This window comes from Coccomyxa subellipsoidea (assembly GCF_000258705.1).
Source record: "Coccomyxa subellipsoidea C-169, whole genome shotgun sequence".
NCBI classification, from domain to species: Eukaryota; Viridiplantae; Chlorophyta; class Trebouxiophyceae; family Coccomyxaceae; genus Coccomyxa; species Coccomyxa subellipsoidea.
In genome coordinates this window covers 504,996-527,544 of record NW_005178018.1, presented here as the reverse complement: position 1 = coordinate 527,544, position 22,549 = coordinate 504,996, and the positions used below count along the sequence as shown (strand labels likewise).

Here is a 22,549-nt window from a genome sequence, read left to right as displayed (position 1 = left end):
TGATGTGTCAAGATGTAACGAAAGCTTGTCCGCGATGAGCGCTATCCTCCTGCAGACCCTGGGGGAGACCATGCACAACAGACATGGTTCTCTTCTCTCGTTTAATGAGTTCCGGGAAGAGGAGAAGACGAGGTTTCAAAGCTCGGTGGGCAAGGATGGCAGGCTGCGCGACTATGAGGCCCTGGAGCTTAGGATTAATCCCACGCAAATAGAAATTGACAACGACAGTGACGACTTGGTTACAAGAATCGAACTGGACTCTGCAAATTATCCTGGGACCTTAGTAGAGGTGAGGAGCTATCATATCAAGCACTTCCAGCGTTCCTGATCTGCTTGCTGGGTTGAGCGAAATATCTGCTCCTCGGGCGCTACAGCCAGTTGTCACGCGTTGGGTACCTAAGTGCCCAAGGCCTTCAGCTGTTCAAAGCCAGTCAGCTCACCCTGTGCTAGGATTGTCTAAATACAAGACAACGTCTGATCAGCGTCTGGCGCCACAATTACGTATCAGGGTTCAATATCACAGTTCTGATTGGGACATCCAGGAAGGCAAACTACTACTTTCGACCCCGTGTGCTTGGCATCCTGACCATTTCATGACCTTGCTGTGCAGGTGGTGCAGTACATGCTAGGTTTGAACCTTCAAATCAGGCGTGCGCGCATATCTTCAGACAGATCTTGGTTTCACGATGGTGTGCCCTTCTTTGGAAGTTCTCTCCCTACGTATCTGTTCTTGGAAATCCTGTTGAGGTTTCGTGGAACGTCTGCTCACATGGGAACATTTTCTTGCAGTGTTTGAGGTGACTGAGGTCAATGGAGAGAAGGTCCGCAACACCCGGAAGCTGGACTTTCTGAAGAGGATGTTGAACATTGAGGAGGAGGGGATCTTCAGCAATGCTGGTGCGATGGGCCGTCTTGCTGCGCGCTGTTCTTAATGTTCTTCACCATCAAGCCTGTTCATGACATGTCTGAATTCCCAGGAACACCTGTTCAGACATATTTGTCGGAGTGATCACTGTCTGGGGCCTACTTCTGAATCATCTGCACTTTGTTATGCAGATGAGGGAGCCAGTGGCCCCACAGAGTCCACAGTGGTGGAGCTGGCGGGCCCAGACAAGGCTGGCAAGCTGGCACAGGTCACGCGGCTGCTTACCAACAATGGTTGCAACGTGCGCTCGGCTGCGGTGAGACTCTCTGCAACTTCTCACACTTCACTTGCCACACGCTCATGAAATGCAATGGTATCAGACTCTTACACCTTGGAAGTGCAATGACATATAGCCATTTTGTGGTATGTGGCAGGTGTGGACCTACTATGGGAGGGTGGCCTTTGTGCTGAGCGTGCTGGAGAAGGGCAAGCCCATCGCAGACCAGGTCAAGCTGCAGGGGCTGCGCCAGATCATGCTGGACATCATGGGACCTGAGGGCGAGGGCATTGTTAACATCAGAAAGGTGTGCGGCTTTGCACAGCGACTGATGACCGTCTGTGGCCAGCTTCTTCCTTTATGTTTGCATTGAAGGATTAGTCTGCTGTTTTTTGTGTTGGTCCCTTTTACAGCGAGCAATTGAGAGTCAGTAACAGAAAGTCTAATGTTTGCTTTGGGTATCGAGATAAGTCTGGTGTGCATGTGCAGCATTCGGGAGTGGTGCACCACGACAGGACGCTGCACCAGATGATGCTGGCAGAGGACTCCAGGGCCTGGGATCAATCCCACAGCACACACGCCGCACGACTGTGCGCAGGTGATCTGGCGAGCACCTGCAGCCGGATGAGCGAAGCCACCCTGGCGGACGCCTTTTCCCCCAGCCACGCCTCCCCTACAGACTCCGCATCGTCGCTCCATGCTGACTGTGTGCTGCAGGGGGACTTCATGCGTGAAAGGGACGATGCCACCTTGCCACTCCTCAGGTGGGCGCTGTCAGCTGCTACCTTTTCTTGTTATACAGTGCCTGCCAAAGAGCCTTCCTCTGACAGTGCAGCGCGCTCTGATGCAGGCGTGCGACTGCAATGCACAGTGCTGATGACATAAGATTTTGGCTGCAGGTCCGCAAAGCACAGCAAGCCCAACATCAGCATCGTGCAGTGTCGACACACGGGCTACTGGCTCATTTCCATCGCCTGCAAGGACCGGAATAAGCTCCTGTTCGACACGGTGTGAACCCATCCAATGCCTCCGCCCCTGCCTGCTGTCAAAGACCTTGGCACTTTTTTTGTGCTTTTACACCTTTGCCATTACTTCTCTGAGGTATTATGATGAGCCTGTAAGCATCACATTTTTGCAATCGTGCGAAGTAGCACAGGAGTTAAAGTTACACATATTGTTAAATTCTATGAGCGGGTGTGGCAGGTGTGCACGCTGGCAGACATGGAGTATGACGTGTACCACGGCACCATAAATTCGCACCCGGACGGCAGCGCGACGCAGGAGTACTACGCCAAGCCGCGCTGGGGCCGGCCCTGGGACGCGCGCGCGGCTGAGAAGCTGGCGGCCATGCTGGAGGCGTCCATCCAGCGCCGCTTCCCCAAGGGCCTCAAGCTGCACGTGCACAGCGTTGACAGCTTCGGCTCCCTCGCCACCCTCACCGGCGTGCTGCGCGACGCTGGCCTCACCATCAATCGCGCCAAGGTACTGCCTACCGGCTGAAGCTCTCCTACGAATATTGTACCAGAACACATTACCTTGATGCGTTTCTGGCCTAGTGGGAGGGCATGGCCTCATCAGGCCGAATAGTATCATGTTATGACAGCCGTGCCAGGGCTTGGTATCCTAAAGCCAAGCAGGTGGCAGCCTAAGTGTTGAAGCTGGTTATTGAAGCTGGCTGCAGTAGGCAGGCGCCAAAGTGGGATCTGTGCATGACACCGCTGTGGCCGTGCAGGTGAAGACGAACTCGGCCAACAACGTGTGCGGGCACACCTTCTACGTCATGGACGCCAGCGGGGCCGCCCCTGAGCGCGCAGCCGTCGAGCGCGCATGCCAGCAGGTGACAACTCTTGTCTTTACACTGAATCTTCCTGCTGTAATGTGCGATCTATTGTCCTGATTTCGCAAGTCCACAGCGCCACAGCCTCCCTAAATACAGAGTCTGTTGCAGGACTGGATGCTAATTTAAAGAGACTACTTTGCACAGTGGCATGGTCTTGACCCTGCTGTGTCGTGCTGTGCAGCTGGGCGGGCATCTGGCCGAGTCAGGCGAGGAGGTTGCCGCTCCCGGCGTGGCGCCAATCTCCTTCTCACTGCCGCGGCAGCAGTGTCGCGGCAACTGGAGCGGCGCTGCGGCCTCACCCGACTCCACCGGCTTCTCCAGCTCCACCTGAGCCCACCCTGCCACCACCCCACACCCTGCCGCTGCTCCTGGGGGCCTCCAAAGCGCGACTCTGTTGCGGTCAGAGCCCCCTTGAGCTCCTGCGCGTCCCTGTCAGCACGATTGTCATTGGCACAAGGGGACCGCTGTGAAGTGCGGCACGTCAATATATCTATTCACAACAGCTGGCGCCGGACAGGGAGCGTCCCAGCTTCTGGGTATGATGCACCAACATGCAGCGTGCCCAGTAGTCTGGGCTGCTTTTGCCTGCACGGCGTTGGAGCATGCCCCTCGCCCAAACGCAACTATAGCCGTGGTCTGCAGCGCGGCCACCTGCCCAGCTGGTGTCAGCCAGGAGGGCTGGGGGCCCGTGCAGCGGCGGCAAATAAGTTATTGTGCCTGCAAGAGGTGCAGCAATTTGCTGGAGGCCTCCGTTGCCCCATCTCAAATCCAGACATGAATTCAGACGCCGGGCGGGTTTGATCAGTGATTATTGCAATTTGAGAAGGTCCTGGGAACGCTTCGTGTTCAGACAGTTGAGAAGATTTAGATAAGGGCGGCTGCATGCCAAGCCACACGAGGCGTTCTGTTATCGTATCTTGGGTTTTGATTTATGAGTTTTGTGACTGGGAGAGGATAAATAAGGGGCGTGCCATCCAGCACGCTTTGCAGGAGAGTTGTTAAGACCGAATTCTACTGTATCAACAGCCCGACAGGGTTGCCTGATCCAGGGCGATCAGGCGTGCTTGAGACATACTCCCGCGTAATTGGCAGTCATTTTGTATATGAGCATTTGTACCTTATCCAACCCCCCAGGCCCTTTGTGTTGCAGATTTTTGATGGCTGGGGTGTGTCCGAATGACTGGAAGTAAAATATTTGTGTCAATGAGCTGACTGGGCGCCCATCAGACCTTGTGGCCTTTCCATGGAGTGTCGGGGTCTTTTGCTGCCACGGAATTGTGGGCCAATGACACAACTGTTTTCCGCTGTGCTTGAGGAGTTGATGGGGAACATCATTAGCAAAGGGGTGCATCTGAACGTTAAAGTCTTCATTCTTTGATGGGTGCGTGTTTGCTACTCTTAGGTTCGGCGTCAGATGGTGTGTGTACAAGTGTGGTGTGGTCTCTGCTCTATTCTTTCATGCTTGCAACGTGCACCTATTCCGACATGCATATTTCCTCTTGTTGCAATCCTTGAAGATTCGCGCTAGAATTGACTTGTTAGTTGCGTTTAGAACTTAGCTTCTTAGTGTCAGTGACTGCTCTGTTTTAGGACTGGATGTTCTTGGTGGTTTGAAAGCTCAGTCACTTTCTGAATTCATTCGTGGCTGCATCTGTGAGTTTCCGTGATCAAGGGAGACCCGTTTTTTCAAGCAGTTGTGCCTACTTTCTTTGGGGCGTGTATCTCTATGCTTGTAAAGGCAAAGTCATGTGCACCTTGGTTTAAAAAATCCGACATACCGGTACCGGGACTGCCGCACATCAATGATTTGATCATCAAATTTTGATGCCAATATCATGCATGATGAATTGCTCAGATCTGCAGATCTATGTGGTGCTCGTCAAGAACTCAGCATCTGCAGGCCCAAGGGCTACTGGGCTCAGTAACTCCATGATCTGGGTGGTTACTGTAGTAGTCATTCTAAAACCCGCATTAAAATTATTACTCTTGGCCAGAAAGGGTGGATGAATGCTGTAGTAGTCTGTAGGTTTTAGAATGACTACTACAGTATATGTTGAACTCCTACACCCTCATCAGCTTTGTGTCTGATCATCATGATGTGATGGCCATGGCAAACTCTGCCCTGATGCTAGTTCTCCGGATTCTGAATCAGTCCATCCTCCCGGTACCTCATGGGACCCTTATCATGATGGAATGCAAATCCTCTCCAGAAACTTTCTTTGGCTACAAAGCTGAGTAGGTGATGTCCAGCCAATCATGACCATCAGATGTGCTGTACGGATAATGCGCTTTTTCTGCCACAAAGCCAAAAGGCCATTCGGAGTCAGCATCCACATGACCCCTTCACATGTTCTCTAGCTGCGGGAAGGCTGCGGGACCCCCCACCATTGCAATTTGTCGAATGCATTATAGCGAATGCCAGCCAAAATCGTTGTTTAAAAAAGTTTCCAAAGAATATCAGCACGGGTCTTAACCAATCTGTGTATCATATTGTGACATCGCTTGATAGGGAAGAGGCACTTGAGTTTTCTGGCACCAGTCTTCCAGTTTAGCTATAACTTGCATCGTATTTAGTTGTGTGTGGACAAAGCTACAAGCAAAACTTATTTTTTGGACAGTTGTGACGGCCGTCATGGCCGAGGATAAAGCTGCAACAAACGGTGGAAGCTCCCAACAGGCGCCTGCAGAAGATGTTGGGGTGCAGAGAAGGCAACAACTCGCTGGTCTGTCCTCAATTCCAGAGGGAGCCGAAGCAGCAGAAGAGGATGAGGAGGATGCAATGGTGGGGCCTGTCCTACCAAAGGCGAGGAAAAGGAGGGTGAGTTGGTGGAGGGGCTCCCGATTGCTTGCGTTTGATCTGGCCCTCCGTCTGTTGCTGGAGAGCTGCAAAAACGATTGAGGACCTTCGAGGCAGAAACAATTGCAGTTTTTATCGCTCCATGCTGGGTGTTGTGGCACCACTGAGCATGACAGGCATGCAAATGCTGCACACAGAAATTGGAGCACGAGCAGGATTTTCTGCATGCGCTGCCATCAGCAGAGATGTACGAGCGCAGCTACATGCACCGAGACGTGGTCACACATGCTGTGGTCGCCGCTGATGTGGACTTTCTCATCACCGGCTCTGCTGATGGCCACATAAAGTTCTGGAAGAAGCGCGCAACCGGCATCGAGTTTGCAAAGCACTTCCGGGCGCATCTGGGTCCTGTAAAGGGTGAGACATCCGCTGTAGTCCCTGAGATGAGGTGCCGGGTCAGAAATGGACTAGTGAAGCTCATTCATGTCCAAGGGTACTCAGCGCAGAGCATGATGTGCAGGGCTGTCTGTGAGCCCTGACGGCTCGCTGCTAGTGAGCATGTCGGATGACAAATCAATAAAGGTGTTTGACATCCCCAACATTGACATGATGGCCATGCTCCGCCTCACCTTCGTGCCATCATGCACGGAATGGATCTTCAGGGTGCGCTGCTACCGTCCTTCTGCGCTTTGCAAAGTGCAGAAGTCTCCCAATGGCTTTCTCGAATGGAGGCCCGCACGTTGTCCACATTTCTGTTGTCCATTTTGCTATGTTCCTTGCACAACTTGACTTGCACAGAGACCTTAATGCTGTCTCTGCCTGTCTGACTGGTGTCTCAAGCCAAATGGGCAGATTCCCTCTTGGAAAGGGATTGAAGCATGGTGCTGTGCATCAGAGAGGGGACTCCAACACAAAGCTGGCCGTGGCAGAGCTGGAGGGCCCATCAGTGCATGTCTACGACGTGCGCTCAGGCAGTGAAGAGCCGATGGAGAGCTTCAAAGTGCACAGGGCGCCAGTGGTAGTCATGCGCTACAATGCAGCGCATGACACTGTCATCTCCATCGACCAGAAAGGTGTGTCACCCCTCAAGATTCTTGCAAGATTTGTAATTTTCGGCACGATCACACCACGGCCTCGCCATCGCATGAGTTCTTTGCATGCTGCTCAACTGTCTGCAGTGCCTGCAAGGCCCTCTGAGATATAGCGCCACTGAAGGACCACTGGGTCGTAGCCCTGCTGGAGCTGTTGGATTCAGTACTTCAGGCAGCTGAGGCTTGAAGTTGCAGCCTGCAATGGAGGCTGACAGGCGTGTCCAAATGTGGAATGCAGGGATGATCGAGTACTGGAGATCAACCGGGCAAGCCTTCCCTGAGGAGGACGTGGATTTCAGCAGCAAGCTGGACACAGACCTCTATGCTCACGCAAAGGCGAAGACCGCTGTGCAGTCCCTGGAGGTCTGCAGGGACGGCTCGCAATTCGTGACCTTCTCCTCTGACAGGTGCAGCACCTCCTGCTGATTGTGCTTGCCACCTTCTACTGGAAATATGGATTCCTTGTGATGCAACACTGTATGCCATGCAGGTAAATCCACTTGCTGATCTGGGATTTATCCAACTTGTGATTATGTGCCTTGCCAGCCTTGCGCGCAAGCAGGGATCTGGCCTCTCCATCTCTTCCTTCCGCTGACAAGTAGCAAAATCTCCACAATAGAAAGCTGTACAAAGCGGAGAGACAAATGCACCAATCGCGTGGGAATATTTGGCAGGCGGGTGCGGGTGTTTTGGTTTGGGAGCGGACGGCTGCGGCGGGTGTACGACGAGTCGCTGGAGGCGGCGGCGGAGCTGCAGAGCAGTGACAGCGTTCTGGCGCGCCTGGACCCCATGGACTTCGGCCGCCGTGTCGCAGTCGAGAAGGAGCTGCTTGCCGACGCTGCCGCTCCGCACCAGAACGCTATTTTTGACGACTCCGGCAACTTCGTGCTCTTCTCCACCCTCCTGGGCATCAAGGTGCGACCATGGTGCTTTGAGCGTGACCCGCACCTCACAATCCTTGCCTTGACAATAGGCATGTTCTGACAACCAGATGCTTCTGCTAGGAAGAGAGGCTGCAGCTGTCTTCGTCCCATCAAACAAGTCCCCTCAAGAGGAAACTATAATTCACTGCATCATATCCCGTCTTGCGATGCTGTATGGCATTCTCTGGTCTACTTGCTCCAAATCATACCTGCAGGGTACCTGTCCCACATCTGCGCAAGGTGAATGGAGAGTGTGCTCCCGGCAGGTGGTAAACCTGGTCTCGAACCGGGTGGCGCGCATTCTGGGTAAGGTGGAGAACTCGGAGCGCTTCCTGCGGCTGGCGCTGTACCAGGGCGTGCCCTCTTCCGGCACCACCAAGACCAAGCGCCTTGGCGCCGGCGTCAAGGTGCACGAGACCGACCCCACCCTCGTCGCCTGCGCGCACAACCGCCCGCGCCTCTTCCTCTTCACCCGCCGCGAGCCCGCCGACGCCGACGACGCCACCGGCGGCAGGTGCGGATGGTTGTTGATTCCTGGGCCATGCAATTTTCATGCTTGATCACTTTGTGATGTGGAATTTCATGTAGGCATCAAGGGTGAGATGCTGCTGTTGCAGCATACTTGTTAAGGGGTAATGCATAGTGTACTAATAGCCCCCATGTTGATTACACGGCAAAGGAGTCTTCGCTACATTATGTTCTGTAGCAGCTAGCAGTGAGGCAGAGCCTATCCAAGAACTTTGGAATCACCAGAAACGGGGACGAGTCCAGCCGGATCTTGACTTAAGTACTGCACCATTCCCGCAGGGACGTATTCAACGAGAAGCCGTCGCTGGAGGAGGTGGGCGCGGTGGACGGCGCGGCCGGCGGCGACGAGGCTGCGGAGGTGCTGCCCCGGGGCGCGGTGATCCACACGACCAAGGGCGACATAACGCTCAAGCTGTTCCCAGACGAGTGCCCCAAGACGGTGGAGAACTTTGCGATGCATGCGCGCAACGGCTACTACGAAGGCATCATCTTCCACCGCGTCATCAAGGGCTTCATGCTCCAGACCGGCGACCCCCTCGGTGCGCCCTGCGCCCCACCCCCTCCGAGCAGATGCAGCAGACGGACAGGGCACGTGCTCGTACCAGGCTCATACCCTGCCTCTCTTGTTGCACTAGTTTGGGGAAGCTTCTGAGCAGCTGCGAGTCTCTGTCCTCCTCTCCAGCAATGTGTATGATGGGATTCAGCAGAAGGATAGGGGTGGCCACTTCTGTGAGCTGGTACATACTGTGCAGCACATGGATATATGTAGCTCCTCTTTCGGCCAAAATGCAACACTCACACTGGAACAGGGGCATGCTCCTGCTTGCAAGCATGGCACAGGACTTTTCACAGTACCATATGAAATTGAACAAGCTTCATTAGAGAGCTCCAATCTGCATATATTTGTGCTGATGCGCACTTGCCTCTGCACAGGAGACGGCACCGGTGGGCAGAGCATTTGGGGCGGCGAGTTTGAGGACGAGTTTAGCCGCAACCTCCGGCACGACCGTGCCTTCACTGTCTCAATGGCCAATGCAGGGCCTGGGACAAATGGCTCACAGTACGTTGCATGCCACCATCGTCATTATTGCCTGGACATTCGTGTGTGAGCACTTCCTTTCCTTGTAGGGTAAGGTCATCAGTGACGTGTGGATCTGCTCAAGCTGGCAGCGCTGAGATGAATGCTGTGGGTGCAGGTTCTTCATCACCACTGTGCCCACGCCCTGGCTGGACAACAAGCACACTGTGTTTGGGAGGGTGAGTGATTGCCATGCCTTCCATTTCTGAGGAATTTTGTAGTGCAAAAGTGGGAGAAATGCATCTTCTCGTTGCCACTGATATTTGGGGCTTTTCTTGTGTGCAGGTAGTGAAGGGCGCAGATGTGGTGCAAACGATTGAGAAGGTGAAGACAGACCGCTTTGACAAGCCATTTGAGGATGTCAAAATGGTCAACATTGAGATCAAGACTTCCGTTGACTGATTCTGTAGCATAATGACCAACGAAACACTGCTCCTCCAATGAGTCTTCTGACCAACATGAGCTGCCATGTGACCAAGGTTGTAAAAGGTTGCTAAGACAGTTCTGACAGTTCTGTCAAACAGCAATTTGAACAAAAATTGCATCCACTCTCCACGGCTCACTCCTCCTCCACAACAGCAGCAACGGGCTGCTCCAGGGTCCGCAGAGCAGCTATGAGGGCATCTGTGTGCTCTGGCCGGCCCACAGAGATCCTAATGAAGCCGCTCAGCTCCGCCTTGGCATAGTGGCGTACCATGATGCCATGCTCTGATGCAAGTGTATCCTTCACCGCCTTGGCATCCTGCCCGCCAACCACCTGAATCACAACAACATGCCTGAACACTGTCCGCATCATCCAGCACACATTTAAACGCTGTGGTCTCGTCCTGGACGAAACTTCTTTCCGGTGATGGTATGCTACAGTGGCAGGAATTTTGAGAAGATTCATGTAAATTCTGGACAATGCCACAAGCCAACAGGAGCGAAAGGTCAGAGAATCACCTTGCACAGGATGAAGTTGGCTGAAGACTGATATGGCTCCAGGAAGGGAACATCTTGCAGCAGTCCAAAGAGGCGCTCCCTCTCTACGACCAGCTTATCGCGGACATCCTGGAACAAACAAAACAAAGCTTACCCCTTGTGACACACCCTGCTGAGATCTCCGTTGCAAATCCACTGTATCAGCACCACTAGCAGCAATCAAGCTGCAGTCAGGCTTGTTCCCAGGGCAGCATAGCACAGCACAGCACCTGCAGGTACTGAGGGTTGGTCAGCGCAGCGCAGGCGGCAGTCTCTGCGGCCACCGAGACGTTGTAGGGCTGTTTGGCTCGCCAGAGGTAGTCGATCATGCCCGCAGGGAACGCCCCATACCCGACGCGCAGCCCCGCCAGCCCAGCACTCTTGCTGAAGGTGCGCAGCACGACCAGATTAGGCCGCTCCATCACCCAGCGCATGCGCGAGGCCTCCTCAGAAAACTCTATGTAGGCCTCGTCCAGCACCACCAGAACAGGCAGCGCCAGGACTGCCAGCAGGTCGGCCTCTGTGATCATGGAGCCGTCCGGGTTGTTTGGCGATGTCATGAACACCATTTTCGGCCGCCGCTCCCGCACTACCCGCTCAATCGCTGCAACAACCAGCCACAGCACAGAAGGATCAGGCACACAGATGGGTGGAGATGTCCGGCGTATAACTGATCGTTTGGGCGGCGTCATAGAAAGGTATGATCTTGACTTGTGGGCTCACCTGGGACATCTATCCTGAAGCCATCCAGCCGGGGGACGGTGATGACGTTTGCTCCGTTGACCGCCGCGTCAAAGGCATACATGGTGAAGGTGGGCGGGCAATCTACAATGCTGTCTCCGGGGTCCAATACACACCGCATGAGCAGGTCTATGAGTTCATCCGCTCCACATCCAACCTGCCCATGTGACGGGGAGTAATCAGAAGCTGTCCCTGCATGTATGCAAGTTGGAATGGCAGATTGGCCATCCTTTTGGCCCTAGACTGACACTCTTGTATGGTGATGGCGTGGTGACGTACCAGCAAGTGTTCCATGGGGATGTCATTCAATTCTGCAAGAGCAGATCGCAACCTCCTTGTCTCAGGATCTGGGTAGATATTGGGGAATGGCATGTCCCCAAGGGCTGCCAGGACCTCCCGAGGAGGGCCATAAGGGTTCTCATTGGCATCCAATTTGATGATGTCTTCTGGCGCACGGCCTAACCGCTTTGACAGGACTTCAAAGGGCTCGATGGGAGTGTAAGCAGCGAGCTTTCTTAGATGCGGTCGAATGAATGTGTCTGTGCATGAGCCATTCATGCTAGGTGCGACTTCCACAGCTGGACTCGCTGAGCACACGACAGGCCTAGCTGCTCGCAGGCTTATCAGCTGCTGGCAGTTTCTTCTCAGAGTGTTGTCACAAAGAACAGGAGCAGACTGAGGCAATAACAGACCATGAAACGCCATCACAGAATATCGTGTGTTTTCGAGCACCTACTTGGCCGCAAAGATGCCAGTGTTGCTCCAAGCAGCTTCACATGTTGCGGGCGGTTACTCAGTGGTGACTCAGGGAATTACCTTAACGTTGAGAGGACACGGATTTGGGCCCTGCAATTGATTGATACAAGAAATCTGCAACCTATCTCACATATAGTATCTTTCGATGCGATCGCTTCAGCAGAGCATGCTCACACAGCGAGTATCGCGCCATGTGCTCGGTCGCTTGGACACGAGACGCCCGTCGAGAGCGTGCCCGACCGTCAGGTGATAAAATCATCTAATTCATATTGTGATCACGTACTGAAGAAGGTCCGTAAAGCAGTTTCCTCTCCAATGTCTGAACATGTTGTCCAATGCACATTGGCAGGGTGACGCACAGTCCTGCACCTCAATCAACGCCACATCTGCATGGTGAGTAGCACCTGCAACTTACATTGACAGTTTCTACCACTATTTGTGATCGCGATAGCTGATCCTTCACAAGTAAGTCCAGATGCATGTGCTCATCCATTGAACTTGGTGTGTGCAAGGATGGTCAGTCTCGAAAGCACCCCTTTGCAAGAAGTACTTTCATACACAGCCATTCTCGTCTGCTCCACCAAAGCGCACTTTTGCATGCTCTGCCGCTGCTGACCTCCCCCAAGACACTGTAGAAGGTGAGGCTGCACACTGTTGAAGACGAGCCTGATAAATGAGTGATTTCTATCAATAGTCAATCATAATCTACTTCTTGCAATGCAGTTCCTCCCAGAACGCTTCCAGAGATTGTGGGAGGGTGGCTGAAGTACTTCACCCTCATCACCTTTGTTGCTGTGCCCATCTGGGCTTACCAGGGGTTTCTGGCCCTGCTGGGTGTGACGCTTGGGTAAGTTCAAGACTCTATATCTGTGATGCTTCGCGAATGTGCTTCTGTGTATGTGATGTGCTATTTTTGACCATCGGAATGAGTCACTGGTCATGTGCTGCAGTCGCGAGGTATTCTTTTCCAATGTGGACCGCTCTGCTATGAAGTTCAAGGATCCATTTGACCTGGAGCACGGCTTTGTTACGGTCAATGGCCTCAGGTGCGTCTTGCTGCAATCTCCTTTCTCCCATCCACTTGTCTTGAAAGCCTTCATGCTCTTGTTTCCAGCCTGCTGCTCTACACACCTGGAAACACTGGGCTCCCTACAGCATGTTTTGAGGCATCCTCTTTGTGCTCGGCAGATTGCACACAGTCTCGGCGGGGCGAGGGCACGGGAAGCCTCTGATGCTGTTTCTGCACGGCTTCCCAGAGCTGTGGTTCAGCTGGCGCAGGCAGATGCAGCAGTTCAAGGAGGACTATGAGGTGCTCAGCCTTGCCCAAGCACCTGCAATGCAACACATGTGCCACTCGCATACCCGTGCTCTGAACAGCGCATAATGGTTGATGCAGATACTTCAGGCATTACTGCCAAGTCAGGAGTGTGCTCAATGGGTGGGCAGGTTGTGGCGGTGGACATGCGAGGGTATGGGGAGTCAGACAAGCCAGAGGGCAGGCACAACTACACCATCCCCACACTCGCGTCAGACACAGCCGCGCTGATCAAGGCGCTCGGCCACGAAAGGTGAGGCACCCCTTACATGACCTCAGAGGCTTTGCCATCTTGCACTCCACTCCATCTTTGACTCCTGGTCTATCAGATCAACTCAGGCAGGACTCTCCAGCTGCATGCAATCTTTCTCACGTGCACTCAGCCTTTGTCAGGCACCAGGCTGAGCATAAGACCCAACAGCGCTGGAAAATGATTGTCGCGGATTTGGAATTTCAGCACCTCATGGATGTATGAGAGTGTCGGGACAAGATATCTAAAGGGTTCACTCCTCTTTGAAGAGAGGAGGATAGGCGGTGCAGTGAATAGCAGTGAACAGCACTGTGACACTGCTGCAGGTGCGTGCTGGTGGCGCATGACTGGGGCGGCATGGTGGCCTGGCACACAGCGGCGCTGTACCCACAAGCGGTGGAGCGGCTGGTTGTGATGGGCCTGCCGCACCCCGCCTCCTGGAGAGACAACCTGGACCTCGACCAGGTGTGTCACTGCACCAAGCCCACGCAGTACTGCGCACTGTAGCTGCACTGTTAGCTGCACTGTGCAGTGTAGGCTGCAACACTGTGCATGACCCTCTTGCCTTGCGGAGGAGCGAATGGTAGAAAGTGACACTCGCTGCTGTGCGTGGGATTTGCCATTGAGAATTTTCATCAGGGAGCGCTGCTTTATGTGACGATAGCAGCACTGCCTGCTGGCACATCAAGGGACCAGAATGGGGCAGTGCATAATGTGACGAGGGTGGATAATGTGACCCAACCTTAGGTTTTGCTGCCGCTGGCTCAGACCGCACAATATCTGGGTTTTGGCAGAATCAGCAGTTTTGAGACACATGCTGTTGCGCAGTTCCGGCGCAGCTGGTACATGCTGTTCTTCCAGGCGCCCAAGCTGCCGGAGTTCCTGGCGCTGGCCGCGGACGCTGCCTTCATCTCCGGTGCCTTCAAGACGGCCGCAGTGGCGCCGCGCAATAAGGACGCCGTCTCAGACGAGGACGTCGAGAGGTGAGCCCTGCTTGCCTGTGTCCACTGCAATTGTTTGCAGCCTCTTCAACATCAAACATCCTTTGCTTATCGAGCCTTTATCATTGAGAGCATGCAATGCATGTGACTTTGAAGAGGGTATGCCTTTAACTACTGTCCTGGCCTCCTTCATTGATCTGAAGTTGAAAGAGGCATATGCACAGTTCCTGCAATATACGAGTTCTGGGTGGTGAGGAAGCTATTGGTGCCAACAGGTACAAGCAGGGCTTTGCGCGGCCCGGGGCTGCAACCGCCTCGATCAATTACTATCGAGCCTTCTTTGACAGCGAGACACGGTGCGCACTGCCATGCTTTCTGCATAGAGCACCGTTCCAGCGCTGCTCCTTCTCCTTATGATAGGCGACGGGTTGCTCGTGCTAATGAGGGCTTTTTGACTGACTCTTCGTGTGTTTGGGATCCACCCGATCTTTTTGTGTGCAATGCAGCTCTCCACAGCCAGAGTACAGGAAAGCGCATGAGTTATTGCGGCGAGGCTTGAAGATGCCCGTGCTGATGTTGTACGCTGCCAATGACACAGCCCTGGGGCCACAGCTGGTCCGGGTGAGGCCTTCCTGCACATCCCCGCCTTTGGGTATAAGGTCCACCACCACATTGGGCTTCCCAAAATCTGCCTCCTGCTCCACCTGTGCATGTCTTGGGAACCCTTAATTTTTGAGGCAGTCTCTTCTCTATCAGGTCATCGCAAGGCATTTGCCAGTGCAGCATGCAACAGGACGAGAACTTTCAAGATGTGGTTCATGTCTCTGGTGACTCTTGGCTGGTGGCTGTGAAGCGAGTGAACACCTATTGTGCAGAAAATCTGAGTCTCACACATCAAAATAAGAGGCAGTAGTATGCATAAAATGGAACACCTGCGCATGATCAGCAAAATGGCTGTGCAGGGGACGGAAAAGTATGTGCCAGACTTGGAGCTGCATGTGCTGGAGGACTGCTCGCACTGGGTGCAGCAAGACCAGCCAGAGCTGGTGCAGAAGCTGATGCGCGGATTCCTGGAGCGCACTGCAAAGAGCATGGGGCAGCAGACAGTAGCACAGGCGGCATGAATGTGGGGTGCATCATAATATATCATGTCTGAGGGCATAGTTTGAGGAATTTTTGACAGTACAGAGACGAAGATGCTCGAGATTCATGGGCATTGGTCTACAATACTGTGTTTCCCTGAGCTGGCATGTGGGTTATCCTTGTATCATGATGACCAGAAGTTACAATTTCGTTGTGTCGCGTGCCTTTCTGGGGGCCCTTTCTGAGGAAGCTTCTGACCAGAGGCCCCTTGTCTCCCTTCCTCTCGGCATCATCCTGCTCTCACACACCCCATCTCAAAGAATTGATACGAGATGACAGCTTCCTGTACAGCAGGTACCTGGTCGGCAATGCACTACGTTATTGGGTGGAGAGTAGAATAGCCCAATCTTTGCACACATCTCAAATTTTACTGGCAAATTTTTCTGGACTATTTCGAACTAGAGTGCTACGCACATGATCCTTGTATAAAAGTTTGATGCGTCTCTAACTCTCTATTCTTCATTCATCCGTTAGGTGGCTCTCGCTCTGAATCTCAGGCCAGAGTTTCTATATTTCACTGATTGGCAATATGTACTTGGGCAGTCTACAACCCTCTGGACCCCCGCAGCGTCGGGCTCTGTAGTACTGGGCGTACTAGGGATGTCAGGCAGTATTATAAGAGCTCGGCCTGAGAAGTCGTGTAGCTGAACAAGCGGGCTGATGACAGGACAGACAGACTAGATATTGATTGACGGCAAGGCTCTGGTGACCAGAGTCTGCCCCAGACGAAACTCCACAGACTACCTAAGACTCCGCTTTGCGCTGGAACACAGCCAGGAAGAACCCATCCGTCCCGTCCTCGACGGCGTGCGTGCGCACCAGCCGCTCCGCGCCCTCCACGCTGCTGGCCAAGCCGCGCCGGGGCCAGCCCGGGAAGGGGGCCGCCAGCTCAAACCCCAGCTCCCTCGCGCGCGGCAGCACGGCGGCCACGACGGCCTCGTTTTCGCGCTCATGCACCGAACAAGTGGAGTACACCAGCCGCTGCAGCGCCGGCAGCGTCAGCGCGTGAAGGACCACTGCCTCCTGAAACCGCGCCAGCCGCTCGATGCGATCCCCCTCGCTCCTCTTACCACTGCTCCCCTCCTCTGCTGCATCTCTCTTAGGGTTCTCTGCTGTTTCTGGCTGCTCCCGTGGCGCCGCTGCAGAGCCTCCTCTGCCGATCTGCCCAGACGTGCTGCCTCCCTCGTGCTCATTTCTGCTGCAAGAAGGCTGCTTGATGACATCACTGTCACGGCCTGCTGACGTGGGTTCTGCTGTGGGTTCCTCGGCAGAGGCCGGAGAATGCTGTGCTGCATGTGACGGCAGCAGGAAGTCCATGCGCGAGAGCGTTGTGCCGGAGCCGCTGCACGAAGGGTCCACCAACGCACCCCTCACATTCCTGCACAGCAATATTTCCCTCGTTGATACCAGAACATATGTAAATACTGTCAGGATTTCCACCATCTCATCACCCTCCCAGTGATTCCATAGTGGCACTTCTAATGACATTGTAAAGGAGGCGGAAGGTGAAGCTGATAGGGATGCCAGGAATGCGTGCCTGAATTCTGGGGACGTGGCAAGAGGAAGCTGCAGGAAATCTGCCACGCGCGCAGTGATGCAGTCTGCGCCTGTTGCAGCCGCATTTGCCTTGAGCCGCTTCAGCCGCTTGGGGTCCTTATCAAACGCCAGCACGCGGCCCTTCCCTTCCATCAGCGCTGCAAATGCCATGCTGTTTGATGAAGATTTCTATGCACAGCAACAATTGACAAATGCCCAATGTGTGTGCTGCTCTGGAAGAAACATCTTTGAAGTCCCTGGGAACAAACCACAGGCTGTGGAGTCTAAAACACTGCTGAAAGGCATCATTATCGTTACTCAATGCTTGCCAGTACCTGCAAGATGGGTGGTCTTGTTGCCGGGAGCTGCACAGGCATCCAGTACATCCCAGCCAGGCTGAGGCTCCAGCGCATGTGCCGGCATGCACGACGCCTTGCTCTGCAATTCACACAATTAAGCCTTAGCATACTCCCTGGATCATCTGCATAGCTCAGACATTACAGAGAAATTTAGTGATCACAAAGAGATTGTACCCAAATGTGTGAGAAATGTTCCATGTGGGCCGCACCTGCAGAATGAGGCAGGAGTTCTTCACAAGCGGGTGATCATGCAAATCCGTAGCCGGCGGGAAGAGCAGCACGTCCGGCAGCAGCTCATCCTGAGTCACTTGCGCGCCCTGCACAGGATGACAAACTCACCTCAGCGCTACGATCAATCCATGAGATGTCCACCACCAATGGGGAAACGAGGAATTGCAGGCTTCAGATGCCTGCAGATGAGCTGTGGCTGGGAAGGAAGGTGCATGTGCCACAACTCACCAACTCAGCCAGCTTCAAATGCTGCTTCCCCTTTGGCGTCCTGAGCCAGGTCAGTGCCTCTGCCACGGACATCTTCAGCGTGTTCACGCGCGCGGACCGCGGCCGACGTTGCGCGGCGGCGCTCTGCGCTGACTCGCTGATCAGCTCCCGCGCGTTCGCCACTCCCGCTTCAGCCAGCATCGCCGCGAGCTCCTGCTCCAGGGCCGGCCGTGCGCTCAGCACTAGCCGCTCTGCAGGGCCCTTCTGCCGGAGGCCCTCGCCAAACAGCAGCTCGTAACAGAGCACGAAGGCCGTCTCCCGGGAGAGCCTGGGGTCTAGCCCCATCAGCTCTGCCGTGCTGACCAGCTGCTGGATGACAGGGAGCATGCGGAGCGTCTCGCATGTGACTGCGTAGGTGGCCTTCTTCGCCTGGATGGCTGGGCCGAGGGTGAGCGACTTGATGGAAGCTCCCTCGGTGCCGGTGGCGTCTGCATGCAGCACGTGTGTAATGGCGGACGCCGCTTGCCGGTCGACGACTGACGCAGCGTGCCAGAAGGTGGTGCCTCTGTGCTCCCTTGCATGCTGAGGGCTGCTCGGCTTCTGCTCCTTCCGGGGCTGCTGATCTGGTGAGTAATCTGTGGAGGCTACCTGCTTCTTCCTCTTAACAGGGCCACCAGCAGGAGCAGCTGCACGTCCCGTGGCAGGAATAGGTCGTTTCAGGATGCTCACAAGCTTCCTCTTGCCCATTGGGCACCTCTGCAATCCCACTCAGCACACGAAATCCACCTCTCCTGGTAAGGCAGCAATTGTGACCCACATTCTAACTCCCGATTGATGCATCAGAAGGAGAAACTACAATTTCTTCCAACCATCAGTCCAACAAGAGAGCCAAAGAAAGTAGCACTGTGCGTGCTTGGAGACCTCAACAGCTGCAACGCTTCTGCAGTACGACGCTGATGATTCCTTTCAAATCAGTACTTAAGTACATTTGTGAACGACATGCATCAGCTGTACGAACGCAACTTGAAGTACAATTTACAGGTCACACAGAAGTCAACCTGACCTCAGATCCAGCTAGAGGTGACTACTCGGTGAGGCAGCAGCAGGACACAACAGGTGGGGGCTTCAGCGCTCCTCCCAGTTTCGGCAAGCACATCCCGGTTGACGGCAATAATTGATTGCTTGAAGAGATGACATGTGATCGCCGGGTTATGGACGGTCAGATCGGCTTGGGCCGTGTAAGGGGTGGGCAGCACAAGCACAGCACGGCTTGAAGGAGCCTGTAATTTAGGGGACAGTGCCAGGCCCGACAAGCCGGCCTGTGAGGTTTGATCCGGGTCATCGTGGTGAGGAGAAAGCTTTTGGGGGCGTGATTGGGATAGCTTTGGCTGCCAGACTCTGATGGGTGCCTATCTCAGTCAGCCTATTACAGACAAGGAGACTTTTATTGGAGGCAAGGCGGGCTTCCTGGAGTATGGCGGCTCCTCCATGCAGGTAGGCGACAGAATGAAGGCGCTTGCAGGGTGGCAGTGAGCGTTTCAGTTTGAAACGGGGCAAGCTGGGGATCACAGCATGAGCATGACGAAAGAAATGACTGTCCTTTCAAGCACCTTGTGCGCTGGACCTCAAGCCCTTGTATTGCATGCACGATACATAATTGGACGATGGAGGTGTCAGAGCTCGTCGTTGACCTTGTTTTCCGTCGACGACACCCATCAGCCAGGCACGAATCCAGCTTGGAAGCTGCCTGACACCCCGCCTTTCTGACCGCATTCTGCGCTGTACGACAGGGTTGGCGAAGAACCATGGAGGATGCACACATTGCCACCGTGGATCTGGGCAACGCTCCTGACGCAGCAATTTTTGGAGTATTTGATGGGCACGGTGGCAGGTGAGTGTTTTTACAAGCCATTAGAAGGCAAGCGTTATCGAGGGCGTCCATGATTTATTTGCGTGACTGCACAATACCGGCGTCAACTTTTTTTGCAGTTCTCGAATTTATCCACTTCCTTACGAGCATTGTTGCTCATGGCCATGGCTTGTGTGCTGCAGTGAGGTTGCCAAATTCTGTCAGAAATACCTTGCTGAGGAGATAACACGACTCGAAAAATATCATGAGGGCAATCTGCCGGACTCTTTGGTTGAGGTGAGCATGCTCTGCTTCAACAACCCCATATCTGAAAGACCTATTGTGCCATATTTCTTACCAGCCTCTCACGTGGTTGCTTACAGCCTTATGCAACTTGGCATCCCACCCTGAGCAAGAGTTCTGCGCGGAATGTGGAGCTCTGCAACAGCAAAGCGGCACCGCAGTCAAGATTTGTGATATTTGCGCGGATGCAGGTGTTTCACAAAATGGACAGCATGCTTAAGGACTCCGCCTATGGGGCCGAGCTAGAGGCCCTGCGGCGCAGCACGCACGACGCGCAGCCGCAGCCGGACGTCCCAGCCACGCACAAGGGCGGTGGCGGCGGCAGCGACTCGGACGCCAGCGAAGAGGACAGCCAAGTCTCCACCTCCGAGGCCCTCGACATGCTCAGACAAGTGCTGCCCACCTCCTCATGCTCCCCGCCTCCACGCTTGCTTTCTATGTTCAACAGCCCACTGCCTGCAAGGTGCATCGTGCCGCTTCAAAGGATGGATGAAGTCATGAGTTTTACATTTGCTGTGAGCTGATGTGGGATCGTACCTTTTCAAACCCCAACAGTAGTGTTGAGGACACTGTGGCGGTGCAGGTGCTGATGATGAGGCGTCGTCAGGACGGCAATGGGGAGGACGAGAGCATGGACCCCATAGGGGACTTCACCAACCCCTCAGACATGGGGACATCGCCCCCCGCCCTGCCGGCCACCCTGGCGGAGGCCAACCCCCCAGCCGCCCGCAATCACCACCAGCAGCCGCCGCCGCCGGCCGCCCCGGCCCCCCCGCGGCAGCCACTGTCAGTCGACATCCCCACGCGAGACAGCCTCCCTGAGCACCGCATCCAGGTCTGGCTCCAGCTTCTTGACAGCAAACTTGATGCACATTGTTGGCGATGCCTCCTGAATGGAGCCCAAAAAAGCAGTGTATGGCCTGCAAGAATGCATCGCAGCCACCATCATTGACGCAAAAATTGCCGCCATGCTTGCATTCTTGTAATGCTGACAGCATCCTGGTCAGCGCTCTGAGCTACCAAGGAGCAGCTCTAGATCGAAGGGGCAGTGGTGTGCAAGCATCCTCTTGTGCTTCGTCCTGTAGCAGAGGCACCAATATGTGTCAGCTCCAGTGGGTTGCTCAGTATTGTTCAAGCAGGCTGGTGAACTAAGAGGGTGCGGTGTGTGCAGGCGGGGTGCACGGCGGTGGTGGCAGTCCTGAAGGGGCAGGAGCTGTGGGTGGCCAACGCGGGCGACAGCCGCGCGGTGCTGTGCCGCGGCGGGCAGGCCCTGGCGCTGAGCGAGGACCACAAGCCCCAGAGCGAGGGTGAGCGCAACCGCATCACTGCCGCCGGTGGCTTCGTGTCCGACGTGGGCGGCGTCAGCAGGTGTGTGGCTTGTTTCATCTGCTTATTCAACAACCATATTACACCTTCAATAGTAACAACACATCACAGTACTTCCTGGGGAAGCTCACTGCATGTGCGCACCATGTGGCAGTGTGACTCTGTGCCATAAAGGCTTTTCTGTCCTGCTTTCATGGGATCGCAATTAGGCAAGCATCTATCACTAGAAGCTCTATTGGTGTGTCCAGGGTAAACGGCAACCTCAACCTGTCAAGAGCCATTGGAGATTTGAAGTACAAGGGCAACGACCAGCTGGCGCCCGCAGAGCAGATCATCACCGCGCAGCCGGACATTGTCAAGGTCTGCAAATCCACCACTGAACAACCCATGAGACAGCTCTCCGTTGCATTAGTCTTGTCTGCAGCCTCACATGCTGCATGCAACCCCCTTGATACATACAACTCTGCGCACTCTGGAGGCTGCGAATGGCATCTCAATGGGTAACGGTAGGGCTGGCATGTGATGCTGACCCTGGGAAAGTGGTGGGGGTGCAGATCGAACTGCGGCACGAGGACCGCTTTTTTGTGCTGGCCTGCGACGGCGTGTGGGACGTGATGAGCAACCAAGAGGTGGTGCAGTTTGTCAGCGTCTGCCTCGACCGCGGCATGGCACTCCCCGACATCGCCTCTCAGCTGCTCGACGCCTGCCTTGCCCCCGACCCCCGCGAGACGCGCGGCATCGGTGCGCGCTGCTCTAGTCACCATCAAGTTTCACAAGACGGTGTTTTGAGGGGCACAGCATGCATGGCATGCAGATGTGCCGGGAATGTGAGGTGGTCTCGTTTGGTAGTCACATCCTGCGTGTTTATAATCAAAGGTGTGGTTACCTGCACTTTGGCAATGTCACATCCCCTCACATCCCATTGGCGCACCTGGGACACATGTTCAAGTGTTATTCAGATTCTGGTCTCAAATCGTGAGCTCCAGTGCATAGCCCAGCACATGGTGTTTTGACAGTGTTATCTGACGGGCTTGCGCTGTGCGCACAGGCTGCGACAACATGACGGCATGCATCGTGGTGCTGAACCGAGACGCTCCAGCGGCTGTGCTGCCAAAGCTGGCCCCAGCAGACGGCAACTTTGCGCAGGCGCCCATGGCGCAGCCGGCGTCCCCCGCGGCCGCGCGTGCCGCCACTCCGACCTTGGAAGCCAGCAAGGCTTGATACCCGAGGCAC

General features: G+C 54.6%; 7 protein-coding genes across 7 annotated transcripts; 4 read left to right on the top strand and 3 right to left on the bottom strand.

Moving 5' to 3' along the window:
• Positions 1 to 169: 169 nt before the first annotated feature.
• Positions 170 to 2,964, top strand: COCSUDRAFT_10349 (hypothetical protein; the record flags this gene model as incomplete). Its single annotated transcript, XM_005642782.1, has 9 exons — positions 170 to 289; positions 611 to 689; positions 790 to 909; positions 1,057 to 1,181; positions 1,300 to 1,434; positions 1,614 to 1,732; positions 2,057 to 2,150; positions 2,346 to 2,624; positions 2,881 to 2,964. Coding segments are annotated over 9 exons (1,155 nt in total), but the record flags the coding sequence as incomplete, so codon positions are not given.
• A 772-nt stretch (positions 2,965 to 3,736) lies between these two features.
• On the bottom strand, positions 3,737 to 4,734 carry COCSUDRAFT_34592 (hypothetical protein). The gene has a single exon (XM_005642781.1). The coding sequence runs from the start codon at positions 4,331 to 4,333 to the stop codon at positions 4,037 to 4,039; it is 297 nt and encodes a 98-aa protein (XP_005642838.1). The 5' UTR covers positions 4,334 to 4,734; the 3' UTR covers positions 3,737 to 4,036.
• Positions 4,735 to 5,374: 640 nt separating this feature from the next.
• Positions 5,375 to 9,899, top strand: COCSUDRAFT_26420 (hypothetical protein). The gene is made up of 11 exons (XM_005642780.1): positions 5,375 to 5,800; positions 5,977 to 6,196; positions 6,300 to 6,442; positions 6,675 to 6,852; positions 7,109 to 7,277; positions 7,545 to 7,785; positions 8,060 to 8,307; positions 8,601 to 8,860; positions 9,255 to 9,381; positions 9,518 to 9,578; positions 9,685 to 9,899. The coding sequence occupies exons 1-11, from the start codon at positions 5,615 to 5,617 to the stop codon at positions 9,799 to 9,801; spliced, it is 1,950 nt and encodes a 649-aa protein (XP_005642837.1). The 5' UTR covers positions 5,375 to 5,614; the 3' UTR covers positions 9,802 to 9,899.
• A 59-nt stretch (positions 9,900 to 9,958) lies between these two features.
• On the bottom strand, positions 9,959 to 11,658 carry COCSUDRAFT_20907 (histidinol phosphate aminotransferase; the record flags this gene model as incomplete). Its single annotated transcript, XM_005642779.1, has 5 exons — positions 9,959 to 10,156; positions 10,342 to 10,449; positions 10,590 to 10,963; positions 11,083 to 11,257; positions 11,380 to 11,658. 5 exons carry the CDS (start codon positions 11,656 to 11,658, stop codon positions 9,959 to 9,961), a joined length of 1,134 nt encoding a protein of 377 aa, XP_005642836.1.
• Positions 11,657 to 15,486, top strand: COCSUDRAFT_60484 (alpha/beta-hydrolase; the record flags this gene model as incomplete). Its single annotated transcript, XM_005642778.1, has 10 exons — positions 11,657 to 11,663; positions 12,580 to 12,703; positions 12,807 to 12,902; positions 13,045 to 13,165; positions 13,303 to 13,424; positions 13,748 to 13,886; positions 14,250 to 14,404; positions 14,638 to 14,718; positions 14,869 to 14,983; positions 15,325 to 15,486. The coding sequence occupies 10 exons, from the start codon at positions 11,657 to 11,659 to the stop codon at positions 15,484 to 15,486; spliced, it is 1,122 nt and encodes a 373-aa protein (XP_005642835.1).
• Positions 15,487 to 16,249: 763 nt separating this feature from the next.
• On the bottom strand, positions 16,250 to 18,585 carry COCSUDRAFT_38711 (S-adenosyl-L-methionine-dependent methyltransferase; the record flags this gene model as incomplete). The annotated part of the gene is made up of 7 exons (XM_005642777.1): positions 16,250 to 16,570; positions 16,781 to 16,883; positions 17,043 to 17,199; positions 17,377 to 17,479; positions 17,610 to 17,717; positions 17,860 to 18,374; positions 18,531 to 18,585. 7 exons carry the CDS (start codon positions 18,583 to 18,585, stop codon positions 16,250 to 16,252), a joined length of 1,362 nt encoding a protein of 453 aa, XP_005642834.1.
• Positions 18,586 to 19,239: 654 nt separating this feature from the next.
• COCSUDRAFT_20891 (protein phosphatase 2C) lies at positions 19,240 to 22,537 on the top strand (the record flags this gene model as incomplete). The annotated part of the gene is made up of 9 exons (XM_005642776.1): positions 19,240 to 19,332; positions 19,629 to 19,729; positions 19,891 to 19,984; positions 20,182 to 20,280; positions 20,338 to 20,460; positions 21,144 to 21,358; positions 21,565 to 21,676; positions 21,871 to 22,057; positions 22,365 to 22,537. 9 exons carry the CDS (start codon positions 19,240 to 19,242, stop codon positions 22,535 to 22,537), a joined length of 1,197 nt encoding a protein of 398 aa, XP_005642833.1.
• Between the last annotated feature and the right edge of the window lie 12 nt (positions 22,538 to 22,549).